The following is a 17,046-nucleotide window of genomic DNA, read 5'->3' as shown; positions in this document are numbered from 1 at the left end:
GGAGATTAAGGTAGCAGTAATTCTTTATCCCGGGAGTGGGAAGGACAACAGTTAACACATCAAAGAGTCAGCGGCAGCACCAGCCACGAGCCGAGAGTCAAAGAGCTTTGAATTTTTCAGGAAAGTAAAACCCGGCTCTGGGAACCGCTTCCTAAAGCAATTTCCGAGACGGGCGCGGAGACGCGCCCCACCTCCGGCAGCTCCTGGAGCGCTGTGATGGGAAAAGCACCGCTCTGGATCGCTTTGTTCAGGATGACGCCTGAGCAAACGTGTTACGTGGCTGCTCTGGGGCGAAAGGCAGCGTGGGTGCAAGGGCAGAGCCTGCGGTGGGCACAGAGGTTCCGCCACTCCGCTGTCGGCTCGTGGATGCACATGGCCAGCATGGCAGGTGGGCACTGCCAGCCCGGCCGGGGCAGCAGGGTTTGGCTCTCCAGTTTGGCTGCCCTGCATGCTGGGGCCACGCCAGTCTCTGCATGCACACAGGCTGGCAGCGCCAAGGGGTCACACACCGGGACCCCCTGTGTTTTAACTTGGCAGCCTTACGCCCAACAGCCAGCCTCACTGTTTGCTGCGAGCGGTTTGGCCGGTGCCACGAGCTGTCCTGGGCACTACGGAGATTTCCTAAAATCGTCACCCCACTTCGATCCTCAGCGTTGCCTTGCACGGCTTGCTTAAAACCAGCAACGACCCTTCGCAACTCCAGTGCGACAAACGCTGTGTGGCTGCGACCATCAGCGCCAGCCCAGACTCCTCCAGTCTCCAGGAAAAGACCTTTCCAGACCAAGAAACCATCACTAAAAGTTTGCTCTCACTCCGCTGGAAGCCAGTGGAAACAGCAGCAGCTGGGCTGGAGCCCGAGAACACGTTCAGCTGCTGAATGGTTCTTCTGGGGGTCTCCTAAATCTGTTTTTTATTTATTCTTTAATATACTCACACATTGTACGGCTATTTTCTGCCGCTGCAAGTCCCTCTGTTTCTGATTAGATTTATAGATACATGTAACGTACTATTAATCATAAGGTAAAAGCAGAAGATAAAAATGCCTGGATGAATTTTGATGACAGGATTAAGCCGAGGATGGGGGAAGCAGCCCTGCGAGCCCCGGACAGCACGCTGCGGCTTTCAGCGGTATGTACACACCACTTAGCCCTTGCTTATTTATTTCACAGCTCAACAGCTGGATTCCCTTAGAAATTAATCACCTCTGTCATTAAATCAGATCTTTCCGAGTTAAGCTTTACAAACCCTTTTTTTTCTTTTTAAGAAAAAAACCAACAATATTGATAAATGGATTGTTGGCTAAGGAAGGAGCGCCATGAACACCGCCGTGAAAAATCACTCCGCGCCGTCCGACCGCAGCCCCTTCTCCTCGCCCAGTGGGAAAAATTCCGTTTTATTCTGCTTTGAACCATTCCCAAGTAGCTCACGACTGTCGGGGACCGACATGCCAGTGGATGGCAGCTACCCAAGTGCCGGCGGTGTTTTTGGAGCTGGCGGTGAGGCGCAGGATGTCATCTAGTCTGATGCCCCAGGGTTGGAGGCAAATGCACCGGGGCAGGGGATCCCTGGCTCCGCTCTGCGGAGATCCCTCCGCTCTGCCAGGGATCCCCTGCCCCGCTGCATTTGCCTCCGACCCCGGGGCAGCACCGCAGCAGCCCCGCTGTCCTCAGCCAAAGCCGGCAGCGGCACCGGCGGAGCTGCTTGGGGGGTTTCTCGCCCGCGTCGCCAGCGCTCGACGCTCTCTAGGTCAGGCAGATGAAATCATAAATTTATAATCCAACATTACTTCAATTTTCCTCTTCATTTACCGCCGCAGCGCCCGGCTCTGCTCTAACGAGTCAAAGCCCGACGCGCGCGGGGGGAAATTGCCTGGCTGAATATCAATAGCGCATTAACACCGTGCCCATGTGGATGCTTCATCAAGCCAAATTATGGCCATGCTGACCTACCCACCGTTTCCATTAGATGCCATTCTCATCCTGCATCGGGCACCAAACAGTTTATTTGCTTCAGTAGTCCTGGGGAATGATCAATCTCTCTAATTATCCCTCGTTGCTAAACCAAAAATCTGAGTCTGGTCTGGATTATCTCCTCCGAAGCGAGACCTTCCTGCTCGTGGAAGCAGAACTCAAACCAACAACCAAAACCGCTTTCGCGCCACCGCTTCCACCCTGACATCAAGGGCAGCAGGTCCCACGCAGGCTGGGTGAACCTGAACCTCCAGCCTGTGCGCGGGAGCCGTGCAGAGGACACGTCCTGCCCTGTGCTGGACGCTCTCTGGGCATGCGAGGAGGGAGAGACAGACGGCCACGGGAAGCACCACGCTGCCCACCCAACGGTCACGCTCAACCAGCTGTCATGCTCTTGGTGGAGGCAACACCCGATGCGGCCACGGAGCCCGTTACCAGCGCAGCGTGACAGCGACCGCTCGGTGCAGGGATGGTCTCCCGGGGGAAGGCACAGGGTCAGCTTCCAGGGTGAAACCAAGTGCAAACAGGTACCACTGACCTTTTTACGCAGGGTGTACCTGAGGGCATCACGGCATTCCTGGTGCTAACAGGCATGCTGGTGGGCCCATGGTGAAGCCCGAGCATCGCAGGCATTCTGCAAAAAGGGAAACTGGGCAAACCGCCCTACCTTCCACCCTGCACAGGGGAACTGGCCCTGGACACCGAGCAGCTTGCCATGGCACAAATGCAATGTCACTGGAAAGGCAGGAGACTGGAGATGGACTCCCTACTCCCCTCCATCCCACCAGCACCTCCAGAGAGAGAAATGGCTTCTCTGCTCCAAGGGGGAATTGTCCACAACCCGGGAACCAGGCTATGGAAATGTCTGTTCACTGCTAAATGTGGTGGTCTGAGATGGACAAAGCTCATGGTCAGCGTGTGGGAACATCGAGCACACTGGGGCCTGGGGACCTCTGCAAAATTCAACTGCTCCAGCAAATGCACGAAAATTATTGTCTCCCAGCATTACTTGGAGCAAGGGACGCCAGATCCTTTGGTCCTTCTGCCAAAGCATGGCCCCGTGCTGTGATGAAAATGCTCAGGCTCTTTCTCAAAAGAAATGTGCTGTGACCTTGGCATTAGCACGTGTGGCATGAGGGAACATGAACCAAAATCCATCTCCTGCAGACACGGGGTGATCACGTACTAGGGAGCAGCTACGGAGAAGCAGCACATCTGCTGTGGGAGTTTCTCCCTTGGTCCAACCAAGCTGACCTCCCTCCTACCTCGGGGGAGTTCAGGGGCTCAGCGGAAGGCGGCCGCAGCTGCGTCCACCGGCGACGGCTACAGCGGATGCTGCCGTGGGAGCCTGGGGGGTTCCAGTACGTCGTGCCAGCCTCCTGGGCAGCCGGCGCCAGGGAAGGGCACCCCTTCCTGAATCCTGCTGCAGAGGCAGCTGCCGCTCTATTCAATGGAAAAAAGGAATGACTTTCTTTGAAGGGCACAAGCTTCTTCTATTAGTGTTGCTCCTCAGCCACTTTTTTTTATTTTCTTTTTTTTTTTTTTCAAGTTTTCAGGTACAGACCTGAACGAAGGGCAAAAAGCCGTGGGGCAACGCATCAACACCCGCACATCCGCGCGTGACGGGCTCCAGGTTCGTGCCCCAGCACTGGGTGACAGAGGTGAGGCTCCTGGGTGCAGGGTGAGCTCCTGCCTCCAGTCTGCTCCCCTTGGCTGCAGGCGGGTGCGGTGCCCGCCGGGGGGGAACACGGTGCCTGTTCGTGCACGTCCCCAGGGCTGGGGAGCAGCTCTTCCTGCCCAGTGGGCGGCCAGGGAGAGGTGGATCACTGGAACGGAAACACTCCAGCCCACTCCTCGGGCACAGCAGCTCATTACTGTTCCTGACATCACCCAAGACCACCCGTGTCCCACCAGCAGACCGAGCCCGAGGCAGCCCAGAAGCAGCCCTGGTGAAAGGCTCAGCCTGCCCGCGCTCTCCGAGTCAAAAAATCCTTTCAGAAGAACACTTTAATTTTGTTCCAATCAACCAAATCATCGCAGAAGCGGCTGCCTACGCACCTTTAGACCCCGGCTGCCGCGGGCTCCTTGGGGAGGCTGTGATTAATGAAAAAGACCAACTTCCTTAATAGCTTTGGAGGGAGTCGCTCTCCGCTCCTTCCTTCGGGTTGTCTCGTGTGTTCGTTCCTCCGATTCCCTCCTCTGCCCAGGAACGGCATCTGGAGAAGGTGACCTTGAACAAGGGCTTCTGGAAACAGGTATAAAAACCCTTCAAGAGCAGCCTCAGTCGCTCTGTTTCAGTCCAGTTCGGCATCGGGAAGGGGTAGGGCTGACACTGGCCTCCCGGGATCTCGGCAGAACGCGCGGCTGCTGCAGCCGCTGCCTCCGGTGGTGCGTCCCGTCGTTTGATGGGTTAATTACGCCCTTCTCCCTGCGGGGCCAGGGCTCGGGGAAGGGGAGATTGGGGCTCCTGCTGAGCTGCTGCTCATCAGTCTCCTTGAAGCCAACTCTTCCAGTCAGCCTTCGAAAACAGGGATTTATAGTGGCCATCCAGACAGCCGTGTGTTGCCGTGCTCGCGCGTGTTGCCATTTCCTTGTTTAGCACTGAATTATTTAACACGGTGCCACTGTAGCAAGAGGGAACTTGGAAGATGAAAAGCCAGCTAGAGCAGATAAGAAGCATCCGGCCTTCAACACAAATCAATCGTTAATTCTGAGCAAGTCACCCAGATTTCAAATCCAGTAAGAGCATGTTGTGAGATCGGCCGGAGCGGAGCCGGTCGGGGTGACCCGACCCACCCGCCGGCAGCGGGACGGGATGTGCCAACGGGCACCCACATCGCTCGCTCCGTGCAGATGCGGATCCGCTCGCTGTCAGCATCTTCCCTTACTTCTTATGGCTTAAAATGATCTTTTTCCAGAGAGGCAGCCCCTCAGAACGCCGTATCTGAGGGCTGAATTTTCCCTTCGGGTCCCTGGAGCGGATCCCGGCTCCGGTCACTCCTTGCCCGGCTGCGAGGAGAAGGGTTGGGGCCGCTCTGCCCGTGAGGAGCAGAAGAGGGATGCTGCCCTGGCTCTTTTTGCCCAGCCAGAGTGAGCTGAGCTCTTCTCCTCCAGCAGCTGGGTGGGACTGGCCAGCACGGCACGGCACGGCACGGCATGGCACGGCACGGCATGGCACGGCACGCACCACCTCCACCACCCCAAACCTCAGGCACCACAAGCAGAAAAGAAAGAAGAACAAGAGAAACAAAATACATACGCTCAGGCACACTGGGAACACACAGGTAACAAAATCACGGCCTGACTAGAACAAGATAAATATTTTAACTACAAAATGTAATTTCCGAGCGCTACGGGGCAGGGTGGCGGTGGAGCGCGGGGACAGAAGAACAGATGATCCGCTGGAATAACCGAATTACGCATCCCAGAAATGGATCGTTCCGGCCACGCGAACAGAAGCGCTATTAATTCAGAGATAAAGCAAACACGGCAGGAAAGTTTTCCCTATCAAATCAAGCGGTGCCTGAAGTCAGCCACCTCAGCGTGGCGGCCTGACACCCCCCGGATCCGGGTGCTCCGACCGGACGCCCACTCTGGCAGCTTCAGGGTCCTCCAGCCTCTCGGATAGCCCCCGGACCGGCCTGGCGACCGCGCACCAGCTCCACGGCTGGTTTTTGTGCTCAGTTTCTGGCATCATCTAAAACCCAGGACAGAAAATCCAAAGCATTCCGGAGGGGCCATGTGCCAGGGATGCTATCCCGGGAAAAGCTCGTTTCTGCCTGGGAACGCCTCTGGATGCCCTCTTGTTCATGCGTGCTTTAGGGACACAGCGGGTGACAACGGAGGGAAAGTCCAGGGATACAAAGGGAGCAGGAAGTTGAAAACACGTGGGGTTTAACCACGTTGGCAATGGATTGGCAGCGTTTTGGCTTAGTAAATCTGAGGACAGAGTATCGAGAGGTTGTCACATTATATAGAAAGAAGAACTATCTTAGGCAGAAACAAATGAGAACCAATTATAACTAAATAGACCTCATGCACAAATAGAATTTGGCCATTAAATATCATTTATCCCATTTAATTAGCATTTTCTGGACACAATACTCTGCACTAAGATACCGTTCCATCTCCTTGGAACTTGTAATTATTGTTGTGACCTGTACTGTTACGCATCCCCCTGCTTTCTCCATCTTGCATGCCATTTAGGAACCGGCAAGATTTTCCATTATCTACGCTGAACTGTCAAAGATACCTTTAAAAGAAGGGGAATAACGTGTGACTCAATTCCTCTGAAAAAGGGGAGAGATCATTTTTAGTCAGAACGAACACACTGCATCTTTCATCATTCTATTTTTTGCGAGTAAGAGTAAAACAGGCTATTTAAAACATCCATTTAAATGCAAATTTTTATATTCCAGGAAGGGGGGGGGGGGGGGGCAGTTAATCATTTAGCAGGGACAGGATTATTTTCCCCACTCCACCCCTGCCGAAGTTTTCGACTGGCACCCACGCAGGTGCGGGGATTTGCTCACCCCTGCGCCTTAAGCGTTCGGAAATCAGGGAGACAAGACGGGAGCCGCTGGCTCCGGGAGCCGCGCGGTGGCTCCGGCACTTACCCAACATTCCCATCCCTAGCATAAAAGCGTCCATGGTATACGGTAATCCACGTGCCCTTCCTCTCGTCCCTGGTGGAAACATCACTTCTTTAGGTTGTGCTTTCTTACATTCTACCTATTGAGCAGAAACATGTACAAATGAGATGCAAATGAATTCCATGTAAATGTCAAATGCAGAACTGATCTACTTAAGGGGGGAGTTTTATTTTTAGCATTTGCCTCCCCACACCGCCTCCCCCTCAAAGGTGAACTTTAAGAACAGCGTAAATGGATTTCAAAGAGCAAACGTGTATGTCTCTTTAAACATACATAGCGAAACCCCAGGGTAAAGATGACAGAAATGCTGATTTAAGAAGTTGCCGCGTTCCTGAAAGGAAAACCCGGGCTGCGTTCCCTCTCCCTGGCACTCGCGGGCGGGGAATGAATGGAGGGGGGTCTCCAGCACAGCTCTATTGCAATCGATTACAGAAAACGACTCTGGGTGATCATTGCAAAAAGCTCCTTTTAAAATGGGAATAAAGAATCGATATTTCTGCCCAGCAGAAAATGTCTGTAAACCCTACTAATAAACCATCCGCATTCTTTCGCTTCCCGTCACTCCGGCTGCCTTCTGAAGTTGCTTAATGCCACTCGAACCACGCTGCCAGTCTCCGCCAACGCCGGTCAGAGGCGGCGACCCAGCCCAGCTGGCACCGGGACCCCCAGGACGCACCGCCGGGTGCTGGTTCCTGGCCTCATTTTGAATGGGAAAAGGGAGAAATAAACCACTTTCCCGTGTTCTCCAGCTCTGGCACTGCCGACTCGCCCCCCAGCAGACCACCCTGCGCTCCCTTGGCACTCACCGGTGCTACAGCCATGCTGGTAAGCTGAATCAGAGCCAGCCGGAGCAATCCCCACCCATTCCTACGGCTTTACACCTTTGTCCCTGCTCCGAGCAGAAGGCAAGCGGGCAGGTACGTGGCGCGGCCCCGGGCTGTGCCACCCTCTGCCCCACCGGTAGGTTGGCACGATGAGAATCGGCTCCACGCAGGTCGCGGCTCCCGCGTCCCCTCCGGCCTCGCACAAGCGGGCGAAGGCGGCGCCCCCGGGCAAACGGGACGTGCGGTAACGCGGCTCGACGTCTCGGTGCCTAACAGCCCGGTCGGTGACGGTGTGTTCTTTGTCTTATGAAAACCAACCGCCTGTTCCTAAGCAACCCCATCAGCGAAAATTCCAGGTTTATACCATTTTCATTTAGGTAACATAAAGGTTAACTGACTGTAATGGGAGGATTTTAAACAAAACCACCTACTCCTCCCTTTCTGCTGCAAATCTGCACAGACCCTATTTACTTGGCGTGTTTGCAACGCTTCCCGACGAGACGGTGCTCAGACACGGCCAACGCTGCCGAAACCCGCACGTCCTGCAAACCCAGGGAAGTTTGGAGCGGAATTCTTCTGGAGTTCACCTTTTGCTACTTTTCTGCCAAGAAGCGTTTGGGTCGTCGCAAGAGGCAAAGGGAGATGGGCAGAGAAGGACCGGGGACAGCTGGGGCATGTGGGCACAGCCCGAACACCGCGGTGAGGGCAACGGGGAAAGCGGGCAAGCAGGGGCGAGAGCAAGAGCAGTGCTGAAGAGACCTGCTCTCCCAACATCCCAAAATTCGGGCACGGCCACAGCAGGGCCAGCAATTTCCTCCATCTCATCTTCAGTGCTGTTGAGGCAGCAAGTCCTCCGGGAGAGAAACATCCCACTGGGAGCTGTGGTGAGGACCGGCGTGTCCTCTGCTGGGGCCACCAACCTCCACCCTCCATCCCCTGCACACCCACGCACACCTACGCATGTACACCCATGTACCCCCATGCATGCACATCCATGTACACCCACGTACATCCATGCACACCCATGTACCCCATCCATGTACACCCATGCACACCCATGTACCCCATCCATGTACACCCAGGCACACCCAGGCACAGACTCCCCCATGCATGCGACAGTGCAATGATGAGCCCCGTGGTACCCCACAGGGTTCCCAGACCCTGATATTAAGACAAAAAGAGAAAGAAAAGGAAACAGAAAACTTCCCATCAGTGAATCTGTCGAGCAGCCGCCCGCACGCCGCGGTGCTGCTGTCGGAGCAGGGCTGGGGATGAGGACACGGAGGATACGTGTGCCCGGCCCCATCACTGCCCCACGGGGACGAAGCCTTCACAGCGTCCCAGGGAGGCTTAAGCCTGAGCCTCGAGGGTGGGTTTCAGCCTAACTGGGCTGTGTGCCCCTCCGAAACCTCGGTGCCCCCAGAGAGCCCCCCTGCAGCCACCTCCCCTCGCCATCCACCGTTCCCCGTGAGCTCCGAATGCCAAGCACCCGTGCCAGCCTCCCTCCCCGCCGCCCCGCACAGCACCTCAGGTATATCCTCTGGAACTGCCCTCGGCTTATTTTTAATCAGAGTGGCATTTAACAGGAATATGCCACCTAATTTCTCCTGCCAAATGATGGCAGTGAGCCGCAGCAGGGCGTCATTCCATCTCGCAGCCGCGTTTTTCGGGTTCGTCGCCGTTGCGAACGTCGCGGCGGCGTTGGTTACAGCTCGTGCCCGCCTGTTCTGCAAACAGTCACCATGATAAAACCAATCTAGCCTGGCTCGACGGACAATTAACAGGAAAATGAAGTTTGGATTAGCACCGTTAGAAACAATAACCAAGTAATTAGCTTTTGCAACCGCAAAACAGCCTACCGCTGCTCCCGGAAAGACCGGAGTCATTTCTGATTTTCACAGCACACAGGGATACAAAGGGAATGGCAGCAAACTGCAAGAAGTTTTAACTGGGATTTAAAGGGGAAGAAAAAGTCACCAGTAGGAAAGAAAAATAATTCCTAAGCCTTTGTAAACAAATACACCCCATATCGAGGGCAAAACCACTCTCTGTCATCCAGCAGAGACCCTTTTCCCCTGGGCAGGATGACGTGTGAGACGCGGGAGCCCCGGCCCCGCTCTGCCGCCCCGTGGGAAGGGGCTGCGTGATCCTGGCCCGGCACGAGCCTCGCCGGGATTCCGACACTCCCGGCCAGCAACGTCACACCTCGAGGTGCTCCCCAGAACCTGCCCACGCTCCAGCCCAGCCACAGACAGGGAAAATGCAGCAACAGGGGGTGATGCACCACGTGAGCAGACGGCGGTGGGCATGGACGGTGCCTCTGCACCAAGAGAGGCAGGAAAAGTGGGAAAAAAGGGGCTGGGCTGCTTTTCTGGGAGAAGTCGTCCCTCTCCACCACGGGGAGCAGGATGGAGATGGCCATAACCACCCCACAGCCACAGCTACCACGAGAGCAGAGCCCCAGAGGCAGCGGGGATGTCACCCACGTGCTGGCAAAGCGGGACGCGCAACGGGGCTTCTCCAAGAGGGAACGCACCCGGAATTCCGAGGCAGAGCTCAGCTCCGTCCGGAAGCATCCCCGGAGCCCACCTGATGTGGGCACTTAGCACATAAATCCGACTCTTGCGCTAACTTTCAGTTCAGCGTTTCTGTACATCTTAATAATTTCCAGATTTCTTCCACCTCCCCGTAGAGGGATGTGCTTCACTTTCAGCAGCCTAACAAAGAGAGTTTTAACTCTGAGGCTACAAAAAAAAAAAAAAAAAAAGGCAAGGAAACGAAAATTCACTATTTTTGTTTAGTCTAGTTTGGAGAATTAACTGGGCTCCTCTTGGGTCAAGCCAAGCAAAGGCAGCAGAACCCTGAGCTGAGATGGGAGTGAAAAGCCTCTGACACTCAGAACAGGCTGTCAGCTCGCGGCACCCGCCACGGCCAACGGCTTTCCAGGGAAACCAGGGCGACTTTCAGAAAGCAGAACATGCACCTCTTCACAATGCACAAAAAAAACCATTTTACCACCCAAAGACAAGGGAACTTTGTCTCGCCAGCGACGTGCGACTCACAGGCGGTTGAGATTCGATTACCCCGGGGAGGCCACGTCGCTCACGGCACGCCAAAACTACTGCTCCTCCAACAGACAAAGCCGTGTTCGCCCAGTCCTGCCGTGACGGCAAGGCTGCACCAGAAGAAAGATTTTCAGCATATTTAAAAAAAACCCATGAGGTCATTGACAAAGGTAGGGTGGGGACAATGGGATGAGAAGCTGCTCGGCACGTCCTCAGACTGTAAGAGGAGAATTGGGCGGCTACGGGAGAGCAGAGGAGCCTGCCAGAGCTTCTGGTGATGCATCAATTCAGTTTGTCCCCAAAACACCTGGTAACGCCCAGCGCTGGGCAGCTCTTACTGTCCTGTGCGGGCTGGAGAACCTGGTCACCCTTGGAGAACCTGGCAAGGGCGACGTCACTCTGCAGCTCAAGCACGTTGAAGACAACATTCCAGCAGTGCATCCAACCTGCAAGCGGTCTGCAGTGTCCTTCAGCTGACAGATGGGGCTTCCAAAGCACCTTCAGCCTCTCCATTGCACCACAGACACCGGTGATGCCTCATCTACCTCCCTGCCCAGCACCACTGGCACCGAGTCCGACCACCCTCACTCTGGCAACGAGCCCTCTGCTCCCCAGAGTCCGGCACGTGTTGAGCCTCGGGGCCCCTATGCCCCATTCACGACGACAGCTCCCTTTTGGTAGGTCCTACAGATGTGTCAAACGAAGAGACAATTCCAACTCCAAAGAGTCTCCCAGGGACTGCACTGGGGTCCAAGAACCGGAGCTGCCACATTTGATTTCTGGCCACTGGAGGTTGTTTCTTAACTCTCTGGTTACTTGCTTTGAGTGTAAAAGGAGAGTCAATGCCCCAGGAGGGGTGTGATGAGCTTGTGCGCTTTGCAGATTTGGGGCAAAAGCATCAAAACATGCTGACAGCACCAAATCAACTTCCTCACAAGGGAGAAGGGCGATGTCTGGACCCAGACTGAGAAAAGAAAATCCCTCCTGTCCCACAGCATTCCCCTTTGTCTCTTGATGTGCCTTCTGGGCAAACCAAGGCCACATCTCGTTTTCAGCCCTACAACCACTCCCTGACCCAGATGCTTTGTTTGCAGAGATGGCAAGGTCACTTGGTCAAGCCTCCCCGAAGACATCTGCTCCAGAACTACCTACCTCCAACAGCCTAAGGTCATGCCTGCAAACAGCCCAGCACTGCGACGTGCGTCCCCACTGCGCTACGCTCCGTGTCTCCCCTGCCAGCACAGCCAGCAAACCCAGCACCGCCACCAGTATGACACCGGCTGGAGAGGCAGCAGGATGATGCATGAGGCCTAGCACCACATCTGGGGGTTGGTATCTGCCTTCCACAGCGTCCAGCTGGCAAAGGACCCAGCGGCTTCTCAAAAGGTCCGTGCAAGGTTGGAGGTGGCTGTTGGCTGCACGTTGTGCTTCCCCCGCTCCCCGGACACTGGTGGTCTTGTGCATCCTCCTGCCTTCTGCATGTGGTGCAGGTTAGTCTTCTGAGGGATGGAGATGCCTTAGACTACAAAGCATTTGGATGAAAACACACGTGGTGTGTGATGTACACGTCTAAAACGTCACCACACAGCGAAGGCTGCCAATCCGAGCAGAAGCCCGAAGAGCGCTGATACACCGAAAAATCCCACAACAAAAAAACCCACAAAACCCCACCACGAGACACAGAAGCAGCCACAGGTGCAAGGCAGCGTCAAAGCCTATCTGAAAACAGCCCAAGGTTTTTGTCAGCTGCTCCAGAGCTGACCTGAGATCCTGACTGCACGTGCAAAGAGCCGGGGCCGGGCTTGGCTCATCGCACCGCTCGCCGACGCCTGTCCCACTGTGCCCGTGCCGTGAACGACTCCATCACAGTGGGATCCAAAGGAAAATCAATTACTCTGTCACATCTCTTTTCCAGCTACTTTTGCACCCCCTTAGAAAACCAGGTTTCTCTTTGCAAAGCTCCCTGCTCGTGTCAGAGGAACAACATTCCGAGGACAGCTTGTTTGGGTTTTATTTGTTCCCCCCTCGCGATGTTTGGAGAAGATCTCTGACCTCCCCCGTAAATTCCAAGTTTCATTTATTAAATACTTCACTGGCATTTTCTTTTCGCTTTCGCACCGCGCGTTTCATATTACATTTGACATTCTAAGCTTTACGGATGGCAACAGCAGCAGAATGGGTGGGTTAAAAATAGCGCGCCAGGGCGCCGGGAGGCTGGAAATAGGCTGGTGAACAACAGCAGCCCCGCTGCCCCCTGCTTGCCCCCGTGAGCGAGCTCAGGGCACGTCGGTGCCCGTGGAGCCGCGGATGCCCCAGCTGAGCAGCCTGGGGATGGGGATGGGGACGGGACGTCCCTGTCCCAGCTCACCAAGCGCCTGCAAACCCCATCGCCTCGAGCCGGGGCTGCGAGAACCCGTCCCCTTGGCAGCTCAGGGACATGTCGGCAACGAAGCCGGAGCGGTCAGTCTCCGAGGGGCTGTGGAAGGGATGTCTGGGCCAATTTTGTTCCCCGCCAGCTGTGCGTCACCTCCGGCCATCTGCACCAGCTCACTGTCACACAGGCGTGCACGAACTCCCCTGCCCCTGCCCGGGTCTGGTAATTAATCTGCAGACACATCAGCGATACGATGAGTCAGTCCCAAGACAGGATCATGTCTCATCTCCTCCCTCGTGGGCTGCTTTTAAAATCAGTGCTGTAGAAGAAGTGACAAGAAGAGAACACTCAAAGCATCGTGGCACCTGGATCGTGCACCCAGCAGGCACGGAGCGCCGGGAAGAATATATTTTAATCATCTGCAACAACAAGGCACCAACAGCCCACACGTTTCTTTTGCTCTTTGTGATGTTCCTCCAGCGTTCTCGCCCTGTGCCATCCTCCACGTTCCCTGCACTGCTGGTACCTTCCCGGGCAGCCTTTCATCTGGGAACAAATCCCCCCACCAGCCCTCCTCGCCGAGCAGGGCTCTGCAAACACCCGCGTGGCATCTTCCCAGTGCAGGAGCGTCGAATAACGCGACCTGCTCCGCTGCTGGTGCTGGCTGTGCTGGGACACACCGCCGCTGTGCCACTTTGTCCAGCCCACACCCAGCACTGCCCGGGGCACTGCCAGGCTGCGGCGATCAGCACCGGGCGAGGGCTGAGCTTTGCTCCAGAGAAAAACCTCTCGTGTGAAACAACCGCATCTCGGAGCCCGACGTGACACGCGCCCACCCGCGATTAAGCGGCAGGAAAATCTCGGAGCGTAGCGCTGCAGCTCGTCCCTCCCAACCGACAACTCGCACCTAAATTTACATTCTGAGCGTTTCTATCTGTTGCTGGGTCTGTCGTCTGGATGCTGGGGTGGGGGCGGGTGGCAGTCATTCTTTTTGGTTTGTTTTCAGGCAGATTAATCAGCGTTTAGGAACTACACGGCAGAACGAGCCTCCCCCACGATGCCCGCGTATCCCGGGCGAGGGGCTGCGGCGGAAGGCAGGAAAGCCCCGTGGCAGGAGGGGGCTGGGGAGGCAGCGAGATGCCCGGACAGGGCACAGGCAGTGCCCGCAGCACCCGGCCGAGGTGGAGCGGGGGTACAAGGGGGACTGCCCCAGTCCTGCCAGCCCACCGCTCCGTTTGCCAAGGGGACCCTTTACTTTTATTTCGGATGCGTATTGCAGTGAGGAACAATATGAAGAATATTATTTCAGTGCCCTGGGAAAAATTAGCAAGTCAAATATTGAATCAGGCCTCCAGCATATGCCAAGGAGATTGCTTTGATCTTATCCACACTAAAAGCTCTATTATTGAATTTAAAGTCTGTGAACACATATCAGACCAATATACAATGCATATCTGAATACACAGTTGAGAAGCAAAGGATGTTTTGACAAAGGGAAAAAGAATATTTTAGCTGCAAATATCAAAGTTACTGCATCAATTGAAATACAAATGCCCTTCTTCATCTGGCTCAGTGGCTTCACTGACGGGGCAACCCACAGCCTGGGATCTGACTGTCATTTAGAAGAAACTTCACCCAGGTCTGGGTCGAGCCAGGGTGGGAAGCGATCGCGGCTCGATGGCAGAGCCACGGCTTCCCAGGGGACACAGTCCCGCAGGCAGCAGCAACGTCAGAGCAGCATCAGGACTCGGGAGCTCGACCAGAACAGCTATTTTGGGAGCACAGGGTCTGTAACAGCTGCCCTGGTCCACGTCCCTCCCAAAAACCCCTAAGGCAGCCGTGCGGCGGCTGCCACGGCTCCTGCCAAGGACAGGGGGCAGATGGGGGGATTCTCCATGGCTGGGCAAGGTGCTGAACGGGTTAATCCACACCATCTCCAGCCCTTTGGCTTCCCACACCAAAACCTGCTCCGGGGCAGCTGCCTGAGCCGGCAGCCAGCGCCTGTGCTCGCGGGGGACAGACACCCGTCCTGCTGGCCGGGGACAGGAGCGGGGCCCAGGGAAGCCAAGGTCAGGGCTCAGCACCCCGTCCCCACGACACCTCTGCCCAGAATGCTGTGCCCAGCACCCCGTTAACCCCACGGAGAAGGCTGTCCCACAGGGCCACCCCCCAGGCACGGCACGTGTCCGTGACAAAGGGGGAGAGCTCGCTGCCACCGCCACGCGCTGCCGAATTAAAACAACTTACCATTTTATTATTGATTTCGTGGAAATGAATTTCACAGACTTTTTCCACCACGTCTTCGTTTTCAAAAGTTACGAAGCCAAACCCTGTTTAATAAAGAAACAAAAACGGGAGGGGGAAAGCAAAATATGAGTTAAGTTAAATGGATTTCATTTTAATAAGAACTTAGCCATTGGGACTTTGGAAAACTTCCATAAGGATATGCAGGTGTAAATACACCTGCTGTCCATGGAGCAGTGGCTGAACTTGTGGACTAACGGAGGGAAGCAGCATTGTCTCAGGGAAAATTAATATGGTTCTGTTCCAGCTCTTCCATAGGATTTAATGGAGAATTAAAACCTCCTTATGGATTTTTTGATCCATCCTGCAGAGTTTAATGGATAGTTACACCCCGGTTACATGATGGCTCAGAAACTACTAAGGTTGTATTTTCTTTTACACCTTATAGGTTTTTAAGAGCAATCTCTGCAAAACCCAATTATATTTCTATGGAACCATATTGATTTTATCTCTTGTTTAATTCCACGGGACTTCTCCATTAGAGCTGACTCATTACACGACTCAAAAAAATAAAAATCTGGGAAGACAGAAGGTGATCCCTCATTTACCCCTCGCCACCCCTGGAGAGGAGAAAAATACCAACGCTTCCCCCAACACGCCACAGCACTTTGTGTTTCCATTCTCTTCCAGCAAACACCAACCGTCCCCGCTGCTGCGTGCCGGGGCCGGTGCAGCCACCGCGGCTGCGTCCCGCACGGATGCAGCCGGCCCCACGGGTCAGCCGGGCTCCGGACGTCGTTATGTGTCCCCTTCTTCCTGAATTACTTCCTCTAATACCTCATCAGGACATCCTGAGGCCGCTAAGGAACCATTACGTTTAAGGCCCCTGATCTAATCGTTCCTCTCTTCTCCGCTGCCGTGTTCAGGCTGTGAGCCGGCGCCGCAGCACCCCGGCAGCACCACCAGCCTCCGTCCCCGGCTGGGGCGACGGCGGGAGGAACAGGGAGGGAAAACCTGCACTGCCCAGTGTTATTTTCCAGGAAAGGTTTTGCCCAGGGAGCAGCCCCCCGCTCAGCCATGCGCGGCACAGAAGCATTTTTGTCTTGCTGACTCCGTAGGAGCCGGCTCCCGTCTGCCACCGGTCGTGCATCCGTCCGTCCGTCCGCCCATCCCACGCTGCCCGTCCCAACCCGCCGGCTGTTTGGCAATACAGCAGTGCAGCCTCATCTCAAACCCACTGTGCTGCTGACACTTCCCATCTGCAATCAGCACCCTCCAGCAACAGCCCTGCTCCCCCTCCGGCAGCCGCGGGGCCGTGGTCGCATCCTGCCAGTCCCAAGTGCCACCCCCGACCGGCTTCCCCTGCCAGATCCGGCACTTCCCGCAGCCGGCAGCTTCTGCGCCGGGCTCCCAAAGTAACACTCCATCCTTTCGGCACCCACGAGGTTTGCCTTGCTGGGGCACGGCAGAAGATATTAAAACAACCCACAGGTACAAATACGTTTTGCAGGCTGCGATATGTGAAGCTGTACAGTGTGTTTTCCGGTCCCTGCGCTGGCCGAGGCGAGGTCCCAGCAGCTCCCAGCCTGCCCGGTTGGGAATGCACAGCATGCGTAGCAATGGCCCATCCCTCTTTGGACGCTCTTCTTGGGGGAAAAAACACCAGAAATGGTTTCTAGGTCTCCTCCGAGGCATAACGTATCGTCCGACAGCACATCACGTGCAAACCCAGCGCTCAGAACACTGTTTGACTTTGCACTTAAAGCATGTAGCAGCTTGAAGTATTTTACTTAACTCGAGTCTTTCATTTGCCTTCTAAATTACTCCATTTAAATCCACCTTAAATAGACCTGTAGTTAAAACTGAAATTTTTGTGGTTAACTGGCTGAACACGGCATCCCAGGAATCCCGGAGCAC

The 17,046-nt window shown here is 55.2% G+C and overlaps 1 protein-coding gene across 6 annotated transcripts in view; it reads right to left on the bottom strand.

The window, feature by feature from the left end:
- The window catches only part of MSI2 (musashi RNA binding protein 2), a 237,900-nt gene that overhangs the window by 37,502 nt on the left and 183,352 nt on the right, over positions 1-17,046 (bottom strand). For all 6 annotated transcript variants that reach the window (XM_086624426.1, XM_086624428.1, XM_086624429.1 and 3 more), the window contains exons 8-9: positions 15,133-15,215; positions 6,587-6,701 (exon numbers count right to left, since the gene is read on the bottom strand). In XM_086624426.1, the coding sequence (XP_086480552.1) occupies positions 6,587-6,701; positions 15,133-15,215 (198 nt within the window). The remainder of the gene's footprint in view (positions 1-6,586; positions 6,702-15,132; positions 15,216-17,046) is intronic.

This window comes from Tauraco erythrolophus, chromosome 21 (assembly GCF_009769465.1).
Source record: "Tauraco erythrolophus isolate bTauEry1 chromosome 21, bTauEry1.pri, whole genome shotgun sequence".
Lineage (NCBI taxonomy): Eukaryota > Metazoa > Chordata > Aves > Musophagiformes > Musophagidae > Tauraco > Tauraco erythrolophus.
This window is presented reverse-complemented; position numbering and strand designations above follow the sequence as displayed.